The 22,905-nt window shown below is 39.8% G+C and overlaps 1 protein-coding gene across 2 annotated transcripts in view; it reads right to left on the reverse strand.

Moving 5' to 3' along the window:
• The window catches only part of HDAC8 (histone deacetylase 8), a 247,874-nt gene that overhangs the window by 138,418 nt on the left and 86,551 nt on the right, over positions 1-22,905 (reverse strand). For both annotated transcript variants that reach the window (XR_004348095.1, XM_032620122.1), the window contains exons 8-9: positions 3,209-3,381; positions 632-726 (exon numbers count right to left, since the gene is read on the reverse strand). Coding sequence is in view for 1 of the 2 variants with exons in the window: in XM_032620122.1 (XP_032476013.1) it covers positions 632-726; positions 3,209-3,381 (268 nt within the window). In the remaining variant the exon portion in view is untranslated. The remainder of the gene's footprint in view (positions 1-631; positions 727-3,208; positions 3,382-22,905) is intronic.

The following is a 22,905-nucleotide window of genomic DNA, read 5'->3' on the forward strand; positions in this document are numbered from 1 at the left end:
TGAGAAAACTAGGACAGACATCTATGCCTTGGAAAACATAAAGCCCATCTCATATGACTAAAGAAAATGGCAAAGGTTCAAATGACATGTTTCACATTTTGGATGGTCCTGCCCCAACTTTTGTGCACCACTAATCACTGGAAAAATACCAGACCTGTCTTGGTGGTGATTGTGTGTTTTTTAAATTTTACATCAGCCAAAGAAAATTGAGAGACCAGGACTACCACCAAAGAACAGAGGTTTGACATACCACCAATAGGACTTTTTAAAGATAGAGGAGAACCCAGCTTCTACATTTAAAAAAAATTGCCCCTTCTTTTTTGAGTCTAGGGGATGAAAATATGCACATATCCCAAAGAGTTCTTTGTGTGAACAGGTGACCCCTTCCCACAGTCTCTGTAATTAATTGAGAAATTAAAGTTGGTTGGCCTTTGAGATCTCTTGTAAAAAAAGGCAGAAGGTCTTGGATATTTTGGAACAAGAGTCCACTATTCTGCCAAGACAGTGTGTTATTGTTATTGGAGTGTCTCTCAACAAAACGGTATTGAGTGGTGAGGACGTGATTTTGATTAGGTGGAATGACTCAGCTCTTCCCCTTAAAGAAGAGAGGACTTGTCAGAGCCTTACTTACCTCATGATCTGGGATCTCAGAGGATAGTGTTTTCCCTAGGATGACCCCGGTCAAGTATGTCCAGCATCGAGCCGTGTTGGCAAGGTTATAGCCTCCTGTCTCCATCAAGAATTGTGAAGTTAGGAAAGAATAGTCACAGAACAGCAGGAGAGGGAAGGGGGGTAAGGAAGGAGAGAAAAATGTTTTAACAAAAGGGCTAGAAAGATAATTCTAACTTGCAGAATTTCACCTAAACATCCCTTTATGATATTTTTGAACTACTTAGTAGGCAGTCTTTAGTGAACCAGTCAGACCATGCACAATGTGGAACTGGGAAGTCCAAGGCCTACAAAGATTAAAAAGGCCCTCATCTCCGAACAAATATGCACCCGAGGACTCCAAAGTCCTCAATTCCACCAAGAGTCATTGGTAAGATTGAGATCCCTGGAACCCAGATCTTTTGAGGTGACCTACTCAAAGTGAAGGTTTCTGTGATGAATTTTGTAACAATTCTATAAAATGACTGCTGGATGTAACTTGTATATTAAAGCTGTTGGCAGATATAGCCCTGAAAACCTCCAGGAAAGAGAAAAGGAAAATGCTGACAGAAACAGACTTCTTTCTTTTCATTTCAGCATTCCTTTTCTCCACAAAATACAGGCCTAGTGGCAGAGATCAAAGAGAATGAGATGAGAAAAGGACTGCTGATTGACGCTCTGACTCACCTCGTCAGGTCCTGTCACAGTCACCCAGCAGCCATATTATACTGGCTAATAATCAGCATATTTTTGTGCTGAATAGATGTGTTCTGCCATGCAAGCACTAGAACATTTGGCTTTTAACTAAATTCCAAGAGTGTAAGGATAAAATGGAAAGATTTCCTAACCTCAGTGCAGCCTGAGGGAAATAGAATCTGGTCTATTTTAGGTAGGGTGACCATATCATTTATCATCCACAATGGTACACTTTTAAGAGTAAAAAAGGGACACTATTAATAATTACACTGGAATAACATGTATAGATTGAGACATATGGTGCCCTTTTCTTAAGCCTTTCTATTCCTTGAAAGGTCAGGGATGCTGGGGCTTCTGCAATGTGTCTTTTTGGCCTCAATGGGATCCACTGAAGTTTGGGCACGTGGCCATCTCTGCCAATTGTCTATGTGTTACTGGGGGTTGAGAATTGAAGTGAAATAGTACAGGTATTACTTTAAACACTCCTGACATGGAAAATCTGAATTTATCAGATCAAATTATTGGGTATGATTATTTGATTTCAAAAAGAGTCCCCATAGGTTTTAAGTAGCAAGCTCTCTCTGGCATACATACAGTATGATTTGATTTGCAAAAATTCCATTTATGCACAAGTATTTTCAGGAATACACATATTACATAAGAAGAGCTATATATTCAAAAGCCAAGACTTGGGGCTGAGAAAGCAAAGAGTTAAGTAAAGGTTGTAGCCTTAAACAAAAGTCGGATTCACACAGATGTATATTGAGGAAAGGAATTTTCTTCTTCCCCCTGGCCCTACCTGTGTCATAATCACTGTCTTTAGTGCCGTCAAGGAAAGTAATATGTCCGTGGCACCTATCAATTTTATCTTTTCCTTGAGTTGAAGTTAATACATTTCTCGCCAGCTTTTCATAAGAGGTTGTCTCTTGTAAGCACCTTTAATTTCGATCCCTCTAGGGTTTGAGGCTGCCCAAGGACCAGGCTTGTGTATTTGTGTTGAATGCTCACTCATTTTCATAAGGCCTTCCCACAATCTCCTCTAATTCGGTTTTTACAACACTTTGACAAACAACAAACTATTAGCGCTTCCATAATACATACATTTTAAGCTCAATCTGCTTGACCATGTTATTTTAACACACCAGTCCATTCAGCTAATGGAATAAAGATTGTGCCAGATAGACAGAAGATTCTAAGCAAGGCAGCTTCAAAGGTAGTTGAGGTTTGTGAAAGGTTCCTTTCACAAATGTGTAAATGCTTCTATTGAATAGACCCAGCTTTCTGATGGTTAAGTAATACAAAACATCAGTACACTCTGAAGGCAAAAATGCCTAAGAGACACTTTAGATCTCTCAATTTTGCTTTATTGTAACAAATCCATGCTTTTTTAGTGGGGGAGAAGTTGTTCTTGAATTCAGCTTAGATATTCAATTAATTCATGTGTTTACTACCTATATGTGAGTAGGGTTAGAATTTTAGTGGTATGTTTCCAAAAGATAATGATTAGAACTGGGACTCATAGGCTATACTGAGAGAAGATGGATCAAAGTCCACTGGGGTTAACATTCTCTATTCTTAATAAGATCTGATGTCACCTTTAACCAAAGCACCTTTGCTTCAGGAATGGAAAGTTAGACTTCAGAGTGCCAAGGAGTCAATGCACATGCCAGGCTGAGGAGGAGAAGTGTGTCAGAGTACTTCCTTATGCTGAACTGTGAAGGTGGCAGGTTCATTGACTCAGGCTTCTGGACCATGGGCAGGTTGGTATTATCCAATCTTAGAAAGCCAAGTTTTCCTCAGTGTCAATGGACAAAACATGGGGGAAGGTCAACAAATTCTCCTGGTGACCTTCCTTTGTACTCACCTCCTCCCAAAATGAGCGTTGCCAATTGCCACTGAAGGATGTACTTAAGACACTTGCCAATTCCCACTGGAGTCATGTTAAAGGAGCACATGGGATCCCCAGCTATTGTATCAGCTCCCAGCTGTAAGACCACTGCTTTGGGATTAAAGGCTATGTACACCTCCTTTAGTACACTGGAAAAGAAAAAGGAGACAAAATGTCAGAAAAAGATAGGGCGGTTTGGTCTAAGGGTGGTTGTGGAGGGTAGTGGGAAGTATAGTTGAATCAGCAAATAGTGAAGGGAAAAAATTCAACTTGTCAGACTCATCAAACTTTCTATCTAAAAAGGGGTAAATCAGACTGCATGTAAACTGTAGCTCAGAAAACCTGACTTACAAAAAAATTTCCCCCTACCTCCATCCTCACCAAGGACCAAATTTGCTTTTCTGTTTTAGAACTCAGACTTCCTTTAAATATTCATATCAATTTAACTTCAACAGCCATAGGACTGGTTTAGTATACATTTACTCCATTTTATAATCTGTGAAAATAGGACAATACACTGAATTAAGGATTATTTCTGATAAGTTAAGATTGTCAACATACTTGGAGTTCACCACCTAGTTATCAATGAGGGTTGGTGAAGAGAATTAAACGCTTTGAAAGCATAGATGTTATCAGCTTACTTTGTATTAGGCTAAAAGACTTCTGGGTTATGAAATGCAGCCTTCTCAAACTTGGATGTAACTAGGGTATTATAGGGAAGGGAACCATAATAACTGATCCAAAATTATAAAACTGAAAGCACTCTAAAGAACAAATTGTAGTGGGTAATAATGAGCATAATTTTGGGTAGAATCATTCAATGTTATCAAATCAACCTAAGAGCTTTTCCTGACAGTTAGAAGCCTTAGAGATGAAAAGGAAGTTGTTATTGTGACAGATGACCTTAGGCAAGTTTCTAGTATTATCATTAATTGAATGTTGACAATGTCCAGGATGCATTCCTAGGAGTTATAAGGTCCCTGCTCTCAAGGGGCTTACAATCTAGCTCCCAGACAAAACATATACCAGTCCTCTAGGGCTTGAGTAACTCTTACAGAGACATATAAACAAGTGCAAATTAACATACTTCAGAGTTGAGAAAATGCAGAGTCAAAAAGTGATAAAAAATGTTTGGGGTTAATGACCCCTTCATAATCAACATGTCAAATTATACCAGTTCAGCAAAAATAGAAAAATTCCAGATCCTTCTGAAACTGCAAAAGGAATGCAGGGATATGAAATGCTGTCCTCCAAAATTCATATGTAACCAGGGTATTGAAACTATTGAAAAGTGCTAAGTTGCAGAGGCATTCTTTGACTCAAAAGACCGTTTTGTTTTGATTTCTCATCTACACAGACAAATATTCAGTGATTGTGGAGATTATAAGATATTATAAAACTTATGACATATGATCTTTAATACAGGAATACTCAGGCCTATTCTCTCTTTCATGTGCTTATCTCCTGGGTGCAGAGGGAAGATAAGCCACCTGAATAGTTAGCCAACATTTATTGAGCAGCTACAGGTACAGAGCACCCTATTAGCTGCTGCTGGGAGACACAGAGGAAGGTGTGATTTCTGTTTTAGAAAGGTTTACAGCTTAACGGGGAGGAGGGGGAGGGAAGCAAGACTAACGTTTTTTCCATTTTCATTCTTTCCCTTACTTTGTACACATTTACTGAGTGCCCTCTGTGTGTCCAGTATGTAACTGTATCAGATGCTGCAGGAAAAAAAAATGACGAATATGGCACAGCTCTTATCTTCACGTAGCTCAGAACAGAGGGGAAGACTCGAACTATATCGATAAATAATTAAAACACAATGATAAATGAAATATCAGTGATGGCACAGAGGAGGAAGTAGAGTAACTCTTGTCAGGTTTTAAAAGATGAGAAGTACAGTGAGCCACCTATCAAAGTGGCTAAAATGAAAAACAGTGAAAATATAAATTGCTGGTGAGGATGTGAAGAAACTAGATCACACAGACCTTTTGGGTGGGAATATAGAATGGTATAGACACTCTGGAAAATAATTTGGCAGTTCCTGTCAAAACTAAAAATGGACTTGGCATACAATCTAAAAATTGCACTCTTGGACATTTATTCCAGAGAAGTTAAGACTTATTTTCATATAGGAACTTGTACATGAATGTTCATAGTAGCTTTATTTTTAACAACCCAAACTGGAAACAACTCAGATGTACTTCAACAAGTGAATGGTTAAACAAATTGCAGTACACCCATACCATTGGAATACTGCTAATCAATAAAAAGAAATAACTCTTGATACATGCAAAAAACTTGGATGGATCTCAAGAGAATGATGCTGGGTGAATAAGGCCAATCTCAAAATCTGTACTGCATGATTCCACTTATATACCATTGGTGAAACAATTAGAGAGATGGAGAAGAGATTAGCAGTTGCCAGGGGTTAGGGATGAATGTGGCTATAAAAGGGTAGCATGAGAGAGCCTTGTGGTGATGGTACAGTTCTGTACCTTGACTGTGCTGGTGGTTGTGGTTATGCAAAGCTATGCACACACACACACACACACACACAGACTGCATGTATTAACTGGTGAAGACTGAATAAACTCTATAGATTGTACCAATGTCAACTTCTTGATTTTGATGTTATACTATAATTGTACAAGATGGCAACATTGGAGGAGGCTGTAGGAAGAAGAGACTTCCCCGTACATTTTATTACAACTTTCTGTGAATGTATGATTATCTTGAAATAAAAAGTAAAAAAAAAAAAAAAAAAAGGGCTTCCCTGGTGGCGCAGTGGTTGAGAGTCCGCCTGCCAATGCAGGGGACATGGGTTCATGCCCCGGTCTGGGAAGATCCCACATGCCGCGGAGCCGCTAGGCCCGTGAGCCATGGCCGCTGAGCCTGCGTGTTCAGAGCCTGTGCTCCGCAACGGGAGAGGCCACAAAAGTGAGAGACCCGCGTACCGCAAAAAAAATAAAAATAAAAAATTAGGAGAAGTTTACAGGCACATGGGGGTGAAGGTATGGAAAATGGAAGCAGGGAGGGTTGTGGGGGTTATGGGTAAGGGACTAGGTTTACAGAAGGAACTGCACACACCAGAGCATGAAGGCTTGGAGCAGGGAGTGGTGGGAGTGAGGCTGGTGAAGTAAACGTGGGTTAGAGCACAAAGGGCCAGATAGGCCAGGCAGTTTGGACTTTTACTTAAAGGCTATGAAATGTCTCTAAATCATACCAATGTTTTCCTTAGGTCAGTCTCCCAAGGCAATAGAAATAAAAGCAAAAATAAACAAATGGGACGGAATCAAACTTAATAAGCTTTTACACAGCAAAGGAAACCATAAACAAAACGAAAAGACAACCTATGGAATGGGAGAAAATATTTGCAAATGATGGACTGACAAGGGCTTAATTTCCAAAATATACAAACAGCTCATATAGTTTAATATCAAAAAAGCCAAACAACTCAATCAAAAAATGGGTAGAAGACCTAAACAGACATTTCTCCAAAGAAGACATACAGATGGCCAAGAGGCATATGAAAACATGCTCAACATCACTAATTACTAGAGAAATGCAAATCAAAACTGCCTCACACTGGTCAGAATGGCCATCATTAAAAAGTCTACAAATAACAAATGCTGGAGAGGGTGTGGAAGAAAGGGAACCTTCCTACACTGTTGGTGGGAATGTAAACTGGTACAGCCACTGTGGAGAACACTATGGACGTTCCTTAAAAAACTAAAAATAGGGCTACCATACGACCTAGCAATCCCACTCCTGGGCATATATACAGAGAAAACTCTAATTTGAAAAGATACATGCATTCCCAGTGTTCACAGCCAAGACACGGAAACAACCTTAATGTCCACTGACAGATGAATTGTAAAGAAGACATGGTATGTATGTATGTATGTGTGTGTGTGTGTGTGCATGTATGTGTATATATATATATATGTATATATATATATATACATATATATATAACTGGAATACTACTCAGCCATAAGAAAGAATGAAATCATGCCATTTGCAGCAACATGGATGGACCTAGAGATTATCATACTAAGTCAGACAGAGAAAGGCAAATATCATATAATATAAGTTATATGTGGAATCTAAAATATGACACAAATGAATTTATTTACAAAACAGTAATAGACTCACAGACATAGAAAACTTACAATTACCAAAAGGGAAAGGGAGTTGGGGAAGGATAAATTAGGAGTTTGGGATTAGTAGATACAAACTACTATATATAAAACAGATAAATAGCAAGGTCCTACTGTATAGCACAGGGAACTATATTCAATATCCTGTAATAAACCACAATGGAAAAGAATATGAAAAAGAATATATAAATCACTTTGCTGTACATCAGAAACTAACACAACATTGTAAATCAACTATACTTCAATAGAAAAGAATTCATTAAAGGGTATGAAATGTCTCAAACATCTGTGTGCACGTGCGTGTGCACCACATGCACAAGGCATGATTAAATTTACATTTTGAAAAGATCCTCTGATTACAGCGTAGGATACAGTGAAGGTTATCAAGAGGTTTTTTTTTTTTCTTTTTTTTTGCAGTACACGGGCCTCTCACTGTTGTGGCCTCTCCCGTTGCGGAGCACAGGCTCCGGACGCGCAGGCTCAGCGGCCATGGCTCACGGGCCTAGCCGCTCCACGGCATGTGGGATCTTCCCGGACAGGGGCACGAACCCGTGTCCTCTGCATCGGCAGGCAGACTCTCAACCACTGCGCCACCAGGGAAGCCCATCAAGAAGTTTTTTGCAACCATCCAGGCCAGTGGCAGCAAGGGTCGGGAGGAAGAGATGGATTTGGGAGATATTCCTATGGTAGAATTGATAGGGCAATACACACTGACACACAAGAAAAGCATATACATATGACAGTCATGAATATGTGGTACTGGGAGGGAGGAAAGGATAAAGGAAGGCAGGTGTTTCTGGGAGAGTTGTTTTAATGATAACCAGGAAGGGAAAATGAGTCCTCAGGGAGTTCTGATGAAGAGGGCTTCAGACGGGTAGAGAAAAGGGTAATTAGAAGCTTTGAAAAAGGTAGGGTATTTTGTACACAGTGTAATTTGGCAGTTCCTTTGCTTCACCTCCAATTGGTAAACAACTACATTTCTTGCAGCATCTAGTCTGATTTTTTAAAAATACAAATATAATGAATACATTCTTCATGCTAAAAAATCAAACATAAAAGTCTATCAAATAAAAGGGAAAAAAACACTCCTTTTCGCCATCTCTACTCCCTCTCTAGAGGTAACTCCTGATTCATTACACATAGTTTCAATCAGCTCAGTCAACGATGAGAAACAGTTTGAGGTGTATCTTTCAAGATCAAACTTCTTCTGCCTCATGCTTGAGTGAGCTGGTTGAAGCTATGTCTAATAAATGCCTTCTTTTACCTCTTTTCTTTACCTGAAAATGTCTTCCCTCGTATTCCTTCTCTTCCTTGAGGCTAATTTCACCAGCTGGGCACTAGATTCTCTTTCCTGTTGCTCTAAGGGCCATGTATCAGCAATGAGCTCTTTCTTACATCTTTAGTCTCTGTCTTCCTACTGATTCAGTTCCTTTAGGTTACAAGTTGTCCATCTCTTCATCCCCTTTTCAACACTGCCAAATTTGTCTACTTATTGGCCACCTCTACATACTTCTTGTAATCCAGTTTTTGATCTCACTGCTCTCCTGAAACTGCTTTCTTGAAGGGAGAGAGACCTCTGTGCCATGATATCCAAAAGCTTTTTCTCTGTTATCTTTATCAATTTCTCAGAAGCAATTGATGGTGGATACTACTCAAAAATCTGCAGCTGGTCATCATCAATGGCTACGGCTCCATTAAAAAATCTTTTTTTAAAATACTTTTTTAAAAAACAACTTTATCAATATTCACATACCATACAATCCCCCCATTTAAAGTGTACAACTCAACAGCTTTTAGTATACTCACAGAGTTGTGCAACCATCACCACAATGAATTTTAGAACTTTTTTTTTTTACTGCATCACGTGGTTTGTGGGATCTTAGTTCCCCAACCAGGGATTGAACCTGGGTCCTCGGCAGTGAGAGCACGGAGTCCTGACCACTGGACAACCAGGGAATTCCCTAGAACATTTTCATCATCCCCAAAAGAAACACTGTACCCAATAGCAGTTACTACCTATTCCCACCACTCTTCGACCTCCAGCCCCTGGCAACCACTAACCTACTTTCTGTCTCTATGGATTTGTCTAATTTTGACCTTTCATATAAATGGAATTATATAATATGTGGTCTTTTGTGACTGGCTTCTTTCATTTCATTTAGCATAATGTTTTCAAGGTTCATCCATGTATTACTACCTCATTCCTTTTTATGGCCAAATAATACTCCATTGTTTGTATATACCATATTTTCTTTATCTATTCTCCATTCATCTGTTGATAGACATTTGGGTTATTTCTATAATTTTTGGCTAATATGAGAAATGCTGCTGTGGACATGTTTTCATTTTTCTAATATACCTAGGAGTAGAATTGCTGGGTCATATGGTAACTCTCTGTTTAACCTTTTTTTTTTTTTTTTTTGCAGTATGCAGGCCTCTCACTGTTGTGGCCTCTCCTGTTGCGGAGCACAGGCTCCGGATGCGCAGGCTCAGTGGCCATGGCTCACGGGCCTAGCCGCTTCGTGGCATGTGGGATCTTCCCGGACCGGGGCACGAACCTGTGTCCCATGCATCGGCAGGCGGACTCTCAACCACTGTGCCACCAGGGAAGCCCTGTGTTTAACCTTTTGAGGGAACTGCCTGACCGTTTTCCACAGGGGCTGCACCATTTTACATTCCCCCCAGCAATGTGTAACAGATGAGAGTTCCAATTCTTCTTCCACATCTTCACCAACACTTATTATTTTCTGTTTTTTTTAAAATTATGATATCCATCCTAGTGGGTATAAAGTGGTATCTCATTGTGGTTTTGATTTGCATTTCACTGATGATTAATGATGTTGAGTATCTTTTCATGTGCTTTTTGGCCATTTGTATATCTTTAGAGCAAGGTCTATGCCCATTTTTAAAATGAGCCATTTTTCTTTTTAATATTGATTCGTAAGTGTTGATATATTATAAATACAAGTCCCTTATCAGATACATGACTTGCAAAAATTTTCTCCCATTCTATGGGTTGTCTTTCACTTTCTTGATAGTGTCATTTGAAGCACAAAAGTTTTAAATTTTGATGCAGTCCAATTTATCTATATTTATTCTGCTGCTTGTGCTTTTGGTGTCATGTCTAAGAGAGCAATATCTAATTCAAGGTCATGAACGTTTACATCTATGTTTTCTTTTAAGTGTTTTATAGTTTAAGCTCTTACATTTAGACCGTTTAGGCTATATGGACTTAACTTTTGTATATGGTATGAGGTATGGGTCCAAAACCACTTTTTTTTGCATGAGATCCAGTTGTCCCAGCACCATTTGTTGAAAAGACTATTCTTTCCCCATTGAATTGTCTTGGCACTCTTTGAGTAAAATGAATTAACTGTTCACATTTCTGGACTCTGAACTTTATTCCATTGCTCTATATGTCTAGCCTCATTGCCAGCACCACACTGTCTTGATTACAGTAGCTTTGTAGTAAGTTTTAAAGCTGGGAAGTGCTCCAACCTTGTTCTTCCTTTTCAAGATTTTTTTTGGTTATTCCGGATTGAATTTCTGTATAAATTTTAGGATCAGCTTGTCAATTTCTACAGTCATCTGTGATTTAAAGCTCCATTTTGACTGTGCTGAACCTATCATCTTACCTCTTCTTCAATTCCTTGTCTCTAACAATACCCCATCCTTTCAGTAATCTGTGTTCAAAACTCTGAGGCCCTTTGTGATTCCTCCCTTTCCCTGCTCCTCTTCAGTTACCAGACTTGCACCAATCCCTCTCCTATTCCGTCCTTTCCACTCTCATGCTCTCATGGCAGTACTCTAATCTAGCACTTATGACCTCCTTGTGGATTACACCAATAGCTTCCTAATTAATTTCTCTGCCTCAAGTCTCTTACCTCTCTAATCCAACACCCCCCCACACACCGCCATCAGATTAATTTTCCTTAGGGAAGGTTTTGATCAAGTCACTTCCTTACTCAAAAACGTTCAATATCTCTCCATTGTCTTTAGATGATGCTTAAAATTCTTAGCTTATGATTCAAAGTCCTTCATGATATGATTCCAGCCTACCTTTTGAATCTTATTTTCTAATAACTCCTTAACCTACGTTATTCTGTAGGCAAACTGAATTGTCCATGGTTCACCCCACTTACCTTGCACTTCCTTTTTGTCATGCACTTCCTTGTGCCTGAAAGTCACCTTTCTACATGTCTACATCATATCTATTTTTTAAAGGCTCACTCAAATTCCATCTCCTTCATGAATAAAAAATGATAATAATATCAGCTAACATGTATCGAGTACTTTATTAAAAACTGAGCACTGTTCTATGTACTTTATATGTATTAGCTCATGTGACTCATATCAATTTATAAAATAGGTGTTATCATTAATCCTATTCTATAATGGGGAAACAGCAGCATAGAGAGGTTAAGAAATCTGTACAAGATCACACAGCTATTAAGTGGCAAGCTGGCTTTTGAACCCAGGCCTCCTGGCACCAGTCCATGTTCTAAATCACCACAATATACCTGCTTCCATGATTTACCGTGCATCAGGTGCTTGTTCCAGCCACTTCACACATTATTTTGTATAACAGCAGTAGCAGGCACTGCATTATTATTTTTCGAGTGCTAACCTTAGCTCTAATTATACTATACCCTCATTCTAAAACCTTCGGCAGTTCCCCAAACGCTTGCAGAACATGGTACAAATTTTCATTGCCAAGAATTCCAGGTCCGGCGTGAGGTGATTCCCACCCACTTTTCCGATCTTTGCAAATTGTTCTTCTCATGCACTTGACAGTCCAGACAAACTAAACCATTGCTATTCTCTGTACAGAGCTCAGCCTTTCTGACTTTGATCTTGCTGTACCCTCTGCATAGAGCATCTTCCCCTGCAATCTCATACATTTAAACTTGACCCAGATTTCATAAACACATACACATTTACACACTTTGTAAAGATATAATAATTAGCTACCCTTTAGAAGCCAGGTCAAATGTTACCTCCTCAATTAAGCCCTTTTCTGAAGTATCTTCTCCCTTTGAGTGCCCACTGCATTTTATCTCTTATGGTTCTTATAACTTTCCATGTTTCATTTTATTAGACTGTGTATGAATGTGAATATATATGTATATCTCTCTGTGTATCTATAATTTAAAAATTTCCACCAGCTTCCTTGAGGGTAGGCTTAATACTTTATACATAGGAGGCATTCAATAAATAGTTATTAAATGAATAAATGAATGAAATATCATTCTAGATTGCTTTTGGGAAAGCTTCCCTAACCACTGTAACAGTACTATCTGCTACACTGCAATCATTAATTTTAGGTTTTGGGAAAGTATAAAATCGCTTACCCAGAAAGGAGGGGGAGGACAGGCATCTCATTATACTACATTAGTAACTTCCCTATAAACACATAAGATATTCATTTGAAATGCAATTTTCTTGATGAGAAACCGGATCCCTCAGTATTGAGCAGTCTGCTTTTCAGACAAGGCTATGCAAATGAGGACGAGAGGCTGTGGCAGCTGTTTCTACAGGCATTGATTTGGGGAAGGTGATTGGTGCCGGAGGTGGATAAAAGCCAGGGGTGATGACGTTAACGATGCTTTTAGATAAAAGGAAAAGCCCAAGAACCAAATTGTAGCATTATCCCCTTTTCTTTTATTCCATCAGGGTAGACCACAGCTTCTATGGTGTACCCTTGGGATCATTCACTGGTGCCACTTTACCTCTAATACCAGTGGTGGAACCTGGTTTTGTTTTGTTTGTTTTTAAATACATAAAGTTCTAAAAGATTCCTCTCAAGGAAATGGAATGCCAGAAAGATGGTGTGACAATTATCCTTAATCAATGTTGGTGATAGATTTGGTAACCCAAACTTGCCCCTCTATAGCTAGACCACTGATTGGTGCATGCTCCTAGCAGGTTTGTCTCCTAACTGCTCGCTTGCAAATCAGCCTTGACCAGCCTTATCATCTTTGTATTTTCCAACAAGCACCCTCAGCACCCTCTAGAGACTTCCTCAACAGAGATTAAAGAAATGAGGAATTCAAAGTTGAAAAACCAAGAAGGGCAGGAAATGGAGAGAAGAGAGAAATATTTGCTACTAACACTGTGAGCTTCCAAAGTCAACTTGAGAAAATTTATTGCCAACAGCAAAACCCTTTCTATGATAAACATTTTATGATTTTTTTTTTTTTTTTTTGTGGTACGCGGGCCTCTCACGGTTGTGGCCTCTCCCGTTGCGGAGCACAGGCTCCGGACGCGCAGGCCCAGCGGCCATGGGTCACGGGCCCAGCCGCTCCGCGGCATGTGGGATCCTCCCGGACCGGGGCACGAACCCGCGTCCCCTGCATCAGCAGGCGGACTCTCAACCACTGCGCCACCAGGGAAGCCCTATGATAAACATTTTAAACCTATTGCATTGTATGGGATTCAGAGGGGGGATTGCGTTAAGGACTCAAAGATGGCTATCCGTCTCAAATGGGAGCTTGTCAACTTTTCACAGGTATTGTCTTCTCTAAATTCCCTCAGTCATATCTCAACTCAGGTACTGCTGACTCATTCTGCAAAAACTCAACCTGCGGGGGATGCAGCATATGGTAAATGCCTCGGGGATTCCTGAATATCTATTACAAATGGTTCAGGGATGCAGGGAACTGGGGTGGGGGGGCTCCCTGAGGTGAGGATGATGTGTCATTTTGTTTGGGGCCATGGGTGCCTCTTGGACATACCCAGAAGACATTTAATTTCCTATAAATCTCTCTTTCTGCTTTTAGCATCAGACAAGGTGTTACTGATTCCATTAACATCTTTAGGATAAAACAAAACAAAACACCCAAAGCTATAAAAGAAAAACAAACAAACCAACCTCAAACCTCTAAACCCCCAACCTTCCCAAACAATCCTCAGATTGCTTTTGCTGTTTTATTTTTTAAGATATAGTTTCTTAATATTTTACAGGGGCATCTTTTCTCTCATTGCTGAGTCCATTATACAGAAACACAGATTCTAATTGGCATCCCTTTCTAACATGCTTTGTAGTAAGTAATTCCACTCATCAATTATGTCACCTTGGCAACAAAAAGGGCTGTGCACTATTTTTAGTTTATTATTACTTATCTTTTTACCTCTTTGAAGTAAACCATTCTCATTCACACAGGGGAAAGTGAGTCATCTAGAATTAAAGGGCGGTAGGCCTAGATTCTAATTCAAATCTAGTGCTCTTTTCACTAAACCCCAGTGCTCTTTGGCTCTTCGCATTCTGAAAGGCCCAAGGCCCTAGGAAGCAGAATATATATTATCTGCGCAGGGGGTGGGGTAGGTGGAGAGGCAGGCTGGTTTGGAGAGCTAAACCGAAACAAACAAACCAAACCAAAACCAAACCAAAAAACCCCAAAATGGAAGAGGGCTTAAAGAATATGAATCCTAAGTCTAGCTATACTAATGACTCTTTATTTGACCTGGGGTAGGTCATTTTACTGCTCTATAACCACCAGGACCCCTCACACAAGCCCAGATTACATTTTGCTATGCATCACATTATTTGGGCATGCCTCATCCACCCCCTTTGCAGCCTCCACAGCATGGAGTTCAGGGAGAACACTGGACTTGGGGGTCAGACAAAGTTGGATCCAGTGCTTGCAATAGCAGCTTGGACAAATCACTTCTCTGAACCGTCTCTGTAAAACGAGAATATTCTCTCCCTCACAGGGTTATTATGAGGATTAAATGATATAACATTTGCAAAAGTCTTCTCCCAGCACCAGGCACATGGTAAGCACTCCCTAATGTTGAATGAATAAATGAATGGCCTTAAGTCAGGCCCTTCGAGTGCTATGTTAATTCCTTCAGCCCACTAGGATATTGTTGAGTTCAGCACAGCACACCACAGCAGTGACTTCCTGAATGGTACTCTAATGTTCCCCAAAGGCAGAGAGAAATTTCAGAGTGTCACTGCCTGGTTATACTTGTTCTGGGAATACAGTAATTCCTTTTCCAGTGCTGCCAATCTATTACCTTTCACCAAACACAAAATTCACTTTAAGAAGGGGCAGAAACACAAGTGCCTTTCTGTTAGATAGAGGTTGGGAGAATATATTATTAAAATTGAAACCGACTTCTCTGATTTCTTAGCAAAAAATCAGATTGGAAGCCAAACAGCTATTTGGCCTTTGCAGACCCTGGATAGTGATGCCCTTGGGGGAAAGGAGAGAGTTGGAGTCATTCCAAACTGTAGTTACAACATTTGTGTGTATATTTACTGCTTGTGCTTATGCTCTCTGCACTTAGTTTTTACTCTCTAAGCCTTGAAGAATTCACAGTTTACCTAGAGCACAGTTTTAATACATACGGGTAGAAATATAGGCCTATATCTCTGTTTCTCATTTCCTAATCATATTTTCTACACTCCCTATATACCTGATACTTTTTTTTCAATTCACTTGCTCTGATTTTTGAACTTAGGTAGACAATAATGATTTGCTAACAATAAACATGCCCCTAGCCCTTCCCTCACCCTTCTTTACCCAGGAGGGCCTCCCTAAGATTCAAAGCCGAAATCCTGCCATATAGTTAGCACCTGGTGCAGCTCATCAAAATATAATATCTTTTCCCAGATGATTGGAAATCTCTGCCATGCCGTCACACAATGAGGTGTGCAAGAAAAGAGTTTGGGGATTGATTTTCATCATTAACTTGATATTGCATGGTTTTTGTGGGACTTAAAAATAAATGCATTTTTATTACTTTTAAGTACTGCACATAGACTAACTCCAACTCATCATATTTTAGCAGTTATTTTTCTGGGGCAGGATGTATTTTAAACATGCCTATGTTAGAGTGTCTGGTGGATCATTTAGGATCAGTGTCCTGTTGCTTGATGAAATCCAGATCACTCCAATGAAATCCAGATGGGGAAATTGGGTCTCTGGCAACGGCTGCCAGATCTTCTCCATATGAAATCTCTCTAGTCTGTATGCAAATTCAAAACTCCATATCCTGGAAATCCCAAACCAATCAAGTGGCGCTCCGCTTCTTAGTTACTGGACTAAACATAGGGAAGCGATTCATTCTTCCCTGAGGAAATAAGCATGTCTTACATACATCTATCTTGGCACAAAAAGGGCTGGCTAAGCAAATTAATAGTGTAAACAGGACTGTGCTGGGGAATGTTTGTCCTACTTAAGAGAATAAACTTTTTATGCACTTTTTGCACACCCACTTATATACAAATAATTGATATGCTAATTACAAAGGATTCTTAAAGCCCTTTCCCTGAGGTACTGTACGATGCTGTTAGTCTAGTTTGAATTACTAGCGTGTCCAGTGCTTGAAAATAATAAAAATGTATTTAAAAATATTTCATAATTCAGACTGGCTTTCCTCTTATTAGGCTGAGTTAGTGAGGCTTGCCTATAATTAAATAGGATAGATGTTTTTCTACTTTCATCCCTAATATATTTAAGGTGGTCCCCCTACCACCCTGCCCCAACCCCAGCATCCCTCACCTTCCTCTGCAGGATTCTCCTGCCCAGGGTGAGCATATACAAACCCCTTTGCATCCAGCTCACTCCTCAGCAGCACTTGCACGGTCTCTAGGCAAATGCACATACCCTTTCGCTTTTTTTTTTTTTTTTTTTTTTTTTTTTTTTTTTTTTTTTTTTTTTTTTTTTTTTTATGCGTTACGCGGGCCTCTCACTGTTGTGGCCTCTCCCGTTGCGGAGGACAGGCTCCGGACGCGCAGGCTCAGCGGCCATGGCTCACGGGCCCAGCCGCTCCGCGGCATGTGGGATCCTCCCAGACCGGGGCACGAACCCGTGTCCCCTGCATCGGCAGGCGGACTCTCAACCACTGCGCCACCAGGGAAGCCCCCTTTTCGCTTTTTAACTTGTTAGCTGGTTATTTGATATGGCTTTCTTTGAGGTGTCTTTTCTTTGGTCCCGCTTTAAGTACCAATGGGTATGGCTCTTTCCTGATGGTTCAGTGGGTAACAGCACATGGAGAGCAAAGCCCGGCCAAACTTAGCATTGGGCCTTTTTGTCAGGTGGGGGACATCAGATTTAACTAAATCTCTGTACAGCCTATGTCAACAGGATACAACAAAGCAGGCAGCTCATCAGTGCTGGCAGCTGCCGGGTGAATGACAGTGTCAGGCACAGTCATTCAGAGCTGTAACCTGTGAGAGTGGAGCGTAAAGGGCAGGTTTTTTAGGCTAGAGCGAGGGGACAGAGCAGTGATGAAGGAACACGAGAGGGGAGAGAATTAGGATGGGGGAGGGGGTACATGGTGGAGAGAAGCTAAGAGGAGTAATATGAATTTTGATGTTAGAATGTCCCACCAAGCACAGACATATTCAAATTTAGGATTCTTTTCAGGGCAGCCCTACGTTAGAGGGTGTAATTCTCAAGTTTTCCATTTATGAGTCAGGTCTTCCTGCCTCTGGGTAGTTTCAGAGCATGTTCTAGCCTCAGAACCTATTACTGCTGTGGAAGAAGAATCAGGTCACTTTCTCCAGGGGGCAGGGATCATTCAGCACTAAGAAGAGAGCAGAGAAGGTACACATCATAGTGACAGAACAAACCCACCGAATTCCAGGAGATGGTCCTCCTGGACTTACATGAAAAAAAATAAATCGCCTAGGAAGACTGCTTAGGGGTAGGGGCTGTCATGGTGTCAGGGCTACTTGGTGCAGGAGTTTAGGAACTTGTCATGAAAGCCACTGGTCGAGCGAGGAAGAAGGATATAAGAACTGTCCTTCTCAGCCACATAGCACAGGGAGATCAGCTCCGTGCTTTGTGACCACCTAGAGGGGTAGGATAGGGAGGATGGGAGGGAGGGAGATGCAAGAGGGAAGAGATATGGGGATATATGTATAGGTATAGCTGATTCACTTTGTTATAAAGCAGAAACTAACACACCATTGTAAAGCAATTATACCCCAATAAAGATGTTAAAAAAAAAAAAAAGAACTGTCTTTCTAACCACCTGGATATAAAGCTCAAATGATCAGGTGAGGGAAAAAAACCGTTCTCCACTGCCACCCTAACCAAGTACGGGGGGACAAGGCGGGCTCACTGATGGAGGGTTCAGGATAACACAGTCAATTAAGCACAGTAGCCCCCCCCCCTCCAAATTATCCTATACTCTTAGGCACTTAATGTCTTTTGAATTTAATATTATATTTTAAAAGACACATCAAATTAGGAACATTAAATGAATGGCCCGCTTTGGTCTCATTTCCACCTGTGCCTAATGTTAACAGTGAATTTAATTAGTGTCTGAGTCATCCATTTTCCAGAAACAACAGGCAATTTGCATCTGCCATACCACACAGAGGCAGAATAGAAGTTTATCAAACAGAACAAAAGCACTGACTACAAATATCTTACTTATGGAGGGCTGAGTTCAACGTTCCAGGCTCATACAAGGAAGTAGCAGCTTCCATGACCTTTATCACTGGGCCATAGTGACCTAGTAATGATCAAGGTGGTATAGGTGTGACCCGACTGAAAAGAGGTAATTTTTTTTTTTTTTTTGCGGTACGCGGGCCTCTCACCGTTGTGGCCTCTCCCGTTGCGGAGCACAGGCTCTGGACGCGCAGGCCCAGCGGCCATGGCCCACGGGCCCAGCCGCTCTGCGGCATGTGGGATGTTCCCGGACCGGGGCACGAACCCGTGTCCCCCACATCGGCAGGCGGACTCCCAACCACTGCGCCACCAGGGAAGCCCCAAAGAGAGGTAATTTTGTAAAGAATTTTCACCAGCTCTCAGAGTGTAATGAAAATGGGGATGAAGATGGAAGTAAGGCTATATAATTTTTTGTTCTCAAATGCAAATTTCTAAAGAGTTCTTCCCTTCTCATCAGATGAAAGAGAATTTTGAAAAAATTTGTATTGCTTAAAATATTTATGTATGATTATGTGTTCTTATAGGATTTGCCACATCACCAAGCTCAAAGGATTAGGCTATAATCATTGGGTTCTCTTCCACTGAGGATCTATCTACCTGCTTCTAAAACTGAATGATAAGGAATCTGGAGTCCCAAGTGGAAGATAAATTCAAGATGACATCATTATAATGAAAGAAAAACCTATCATCATTAAAACATCTCTTCTTTAAATATAACATTAAAAGTCAATAGGGAAAGAAAACATTTCACTTAAATATCCTTTAGTGATATCCCTTGGTTCTCATTTTATTCCATTGGTATTGGATGAACAAATTATAGCATGGATGGAGAATCTCTACCCTATATGTAGATATGGCCTGCTAGGACCAAGAGATGATATAAATTATGCCTACAGTTGCAAAAATGCATAATGTTAAAAGTCTTTAGCAATACTAGTCCCCCAGAAAACACATGAAAAGAATTGTGTGAGGAGACCTCTATATAATGACATGTGACACTATTCACTTTCTAAAGAAGGAAGTCAGGATTTTCTCTGTTGAAAATAAAGGAAAAAGCAGATTTACAGAATCTCCATGTTTCCAAACTTTAATCAGAAATTTAAAACCTAAGAAGTAAAATCTCACAATATTTATTCTTGTTTTTGATGCATAAAATTACAAATTAAATCCTTAGGATTAAGAGCTTTTTTTTAATTGGCAAAAATCTAAGTTGTACTTTCACAAACATAAGCACAATGGATTGTGTATACTACAGGTCTTGTGGTTCATTTGCATAATCTTAAATGGTTTCTTTTTTTTTAGGACTTTTCTGCAATCCCCGGAGATAAAAATTTCCAAGAAGTCTTGGGGGGTGGTATTTTTTCCTTGTGAAAACATTTCATACTTCCATGTGATACTTTGGGGACAATGTAGCCGATGGTTAATGCTAGCTGTGTGACCTTAAACAAATCAACCTTTCTAAGCTCCAGTTTTCTCATTTATAAGATGGGAATAAGAATACCTACCTTTGCAGGTATTATAGATTGTATATTGCTATAAGTATCAAATGGAAAAAATCAAATAAATGATTAGTACAATTCCTGGCACAGGCAAGTCCTCCCTAGGAGCTAAGCTCCAGGGTGTGGGAACCTCATCTGTTTTGTTTACCACCACCAGTACCTACGTACAGGGCAGGCATGAAGCAGACACTCAATAAATATTTGTCGAATGAATGAATAAAATAGTGTCATTATACTAAAATATAAACAAATCCCCTATGTTGTTGTATTTTGCTCCCCCTTTATTCTTGTTAATTAATGTTTTAAAAATCCTATAAGGTGAGTTGAGGCACTTGATTCTTTTGTAGGAAGGTCAGAGTGGCTTCAGAGAGGTGAATTTTGGCCCCAGACCCATAAGGAATGAATCCTGTGCTTAAAACACTACTGACTTGTATTTCAGGGGCCATGTCAGGCTCTAAGGAAAATTCTCACACAATAAATATAAACCACAGAGACACTATGTGGTTTTTTTTCTCTTCCTCATTGAATAGCAGCAGAGCTCAGTATAGATGGAAGAAGGAATTCCCCACAGGAATAAAAGCTTGGGTTTAAATGAGCTATTCCTTTAATGAGCTTGCTGTTGTCCTAGAGAACAAGTTCTTTCTGAGTAGGCTATCCTGGTTATCCCAAGCACAGTAGAATCATTTGAAAAAAACAGTTGAAGGGCTATAAAAATTATTTAAAATAGAAAAGTATAATATTTCTCTCATAAAAGAAAGGAGGCAAAAATATTATTTTTGTTGCTTCTTTTAACTTCCGGAATCCCTGAAGTTTTCTTTAGGTCAATGGTCTTTGATGGCAAAAAAAGGTTTCTTTTAATTTTGAGTTATAGAATATAAGCCATAGGACTCAAGGTAAACAGGCCAAATACAGGAAGATTCTTATTTTAATAACTACTACTGTGAACCCTAGTTCACTAGAATAAGATTATTTCTTTGGTTGGTCTGATAGCTCTTACTAGCAAAGTTTTGCATATGTGGATATAAAGACTACTATTGATTGAGAAGCCCTGCTTAATAGGGCCTTTCATAAGTCCTATTCATTGAGAAGCCTGTTTAACAATGTGTTTTCCTTTTGGTGAAATATTTATGCAGTGTCTGTACTTAATTATTTTACAAAGTTGAATATTCTTAACAAAATGTGAGGTTTCTTCCCCCAAATATTGTGTCAACTTTAGTATGCTTTGTATCCATACATACCATAAGTACCATATATATAGCTTTCCTATGAGATATATCCCAATAACTGGACATTTAGTAAAGAATGCTTTCTGGCTGTTAGGGCTGTAAAATTATAGGTAGGATACAAACTAAGAAGTTTAGACACAACTCTGAAATTCTTCCTCAAGTTATGCATATGTCATGACAGCTCACAGTGGGCAAGTAGTTTGGTCATCCTGCAAGATTTAAGGGTTCAGAGAGGTACCCCTCTTGAACCAACCGCAAGAAGTACTGGTTATTTGTCCTTTTCTCCTAGACTCCTTAACTATAAATGTTCCCAAAGTCATCAACACAGCCTTCTGGGTAGTAGCTTAAACATTATTAAGATTATCTCATATTGCATTCAAATACAATTAGAGAGCAAACAGGTTAAACAAAGGCAGAGCAGTATTTTCTCTTTCAGATGACAGAGGCTGGGAATTAGCAAACGGTCCTTTTGGCAAAACAGCTTTCCTCTCCCATCAAACTTTGCCTTTATATAAATTATGGGAAGTTTTTGGGAATAGTGACCCTTGCCCTTCTAAATTAGCATGGAACCTAGGGAGCTGTCACTGTGAAATTGTCTTTTTCATAAAATGGAGCTTTTAGTGCTGAAAACCTTCAGGTAAAGATTCCATTTCCAGTCTATTAAAAAGGAAACCCTAAGACATTTTTTTTAAATAAAGAGAGTATATTCAACCTTAAGATGAAACCATTAAGTTCCTGCCTAGCTGGCAAAGTGAAAAAAGGCTACAGCAGAGGAAAAAGACATAAGGAAAAAAGGAAGAAAAGAAGGAAGGAAGGGAAAGAAAAAGGGCTCCTGAATCCCACAGGGAGATGTAGTTCAGGAGCAAATTAGTGGCAAACGAAAATTAGAGCATCTTGTAAGTGAACCAGCAATAAGAGGTCCTTTATTTATCACAGGTAAGAAGTGAGCCAGAAAACCAGTGGGCTCATAGAACAAAAAGGATGAAAAAGAGATTGCAGATGAACTGAATGACCTTTTTACACAAGTGAGCTATTTCCGTCTACTCTGTCTTTTGAGGTAGGCAGATGAGCCAGATGTCATAATGGTAAATGAACAAGACATTCTGGTTCTAAGCAACAAACTAGAAATAGTCAAAAACATAATGACTGGGACTAAGCGATACAGTTACTAGGGCTGACCCTCTGCAAAACTATTTAGGTGGCAAAGATTGTTTTCTTGTTTGTGCCCCTTTCCCATTACTGCTCCTCTGAATGCTCAGGGTGCTCACGCTCTAATCCTTTCAAAATCTGCTGTCAAGAAAAGCTCTGTGGAACCGTACATCCATGGCAGAATTAGGGTAAGGAGGAGAGGTTCCATTTTAAGGCCTATTTCTAATT

This window comes from Phocoena sinus, chromosome X (genome assembly GCF_008692025.1).
Source record: "Phocoena sinus isolate mPhoSin1 chromosome X, mPhoSin1.pri, whole genome shotgun sequence".
Taxonomy (NCBI): Eukaryota; Metazoa; Chordata; class Mammalia; order Artiodactyla; family Phocoenidae; genus Phocoena; species Phocoena sinus.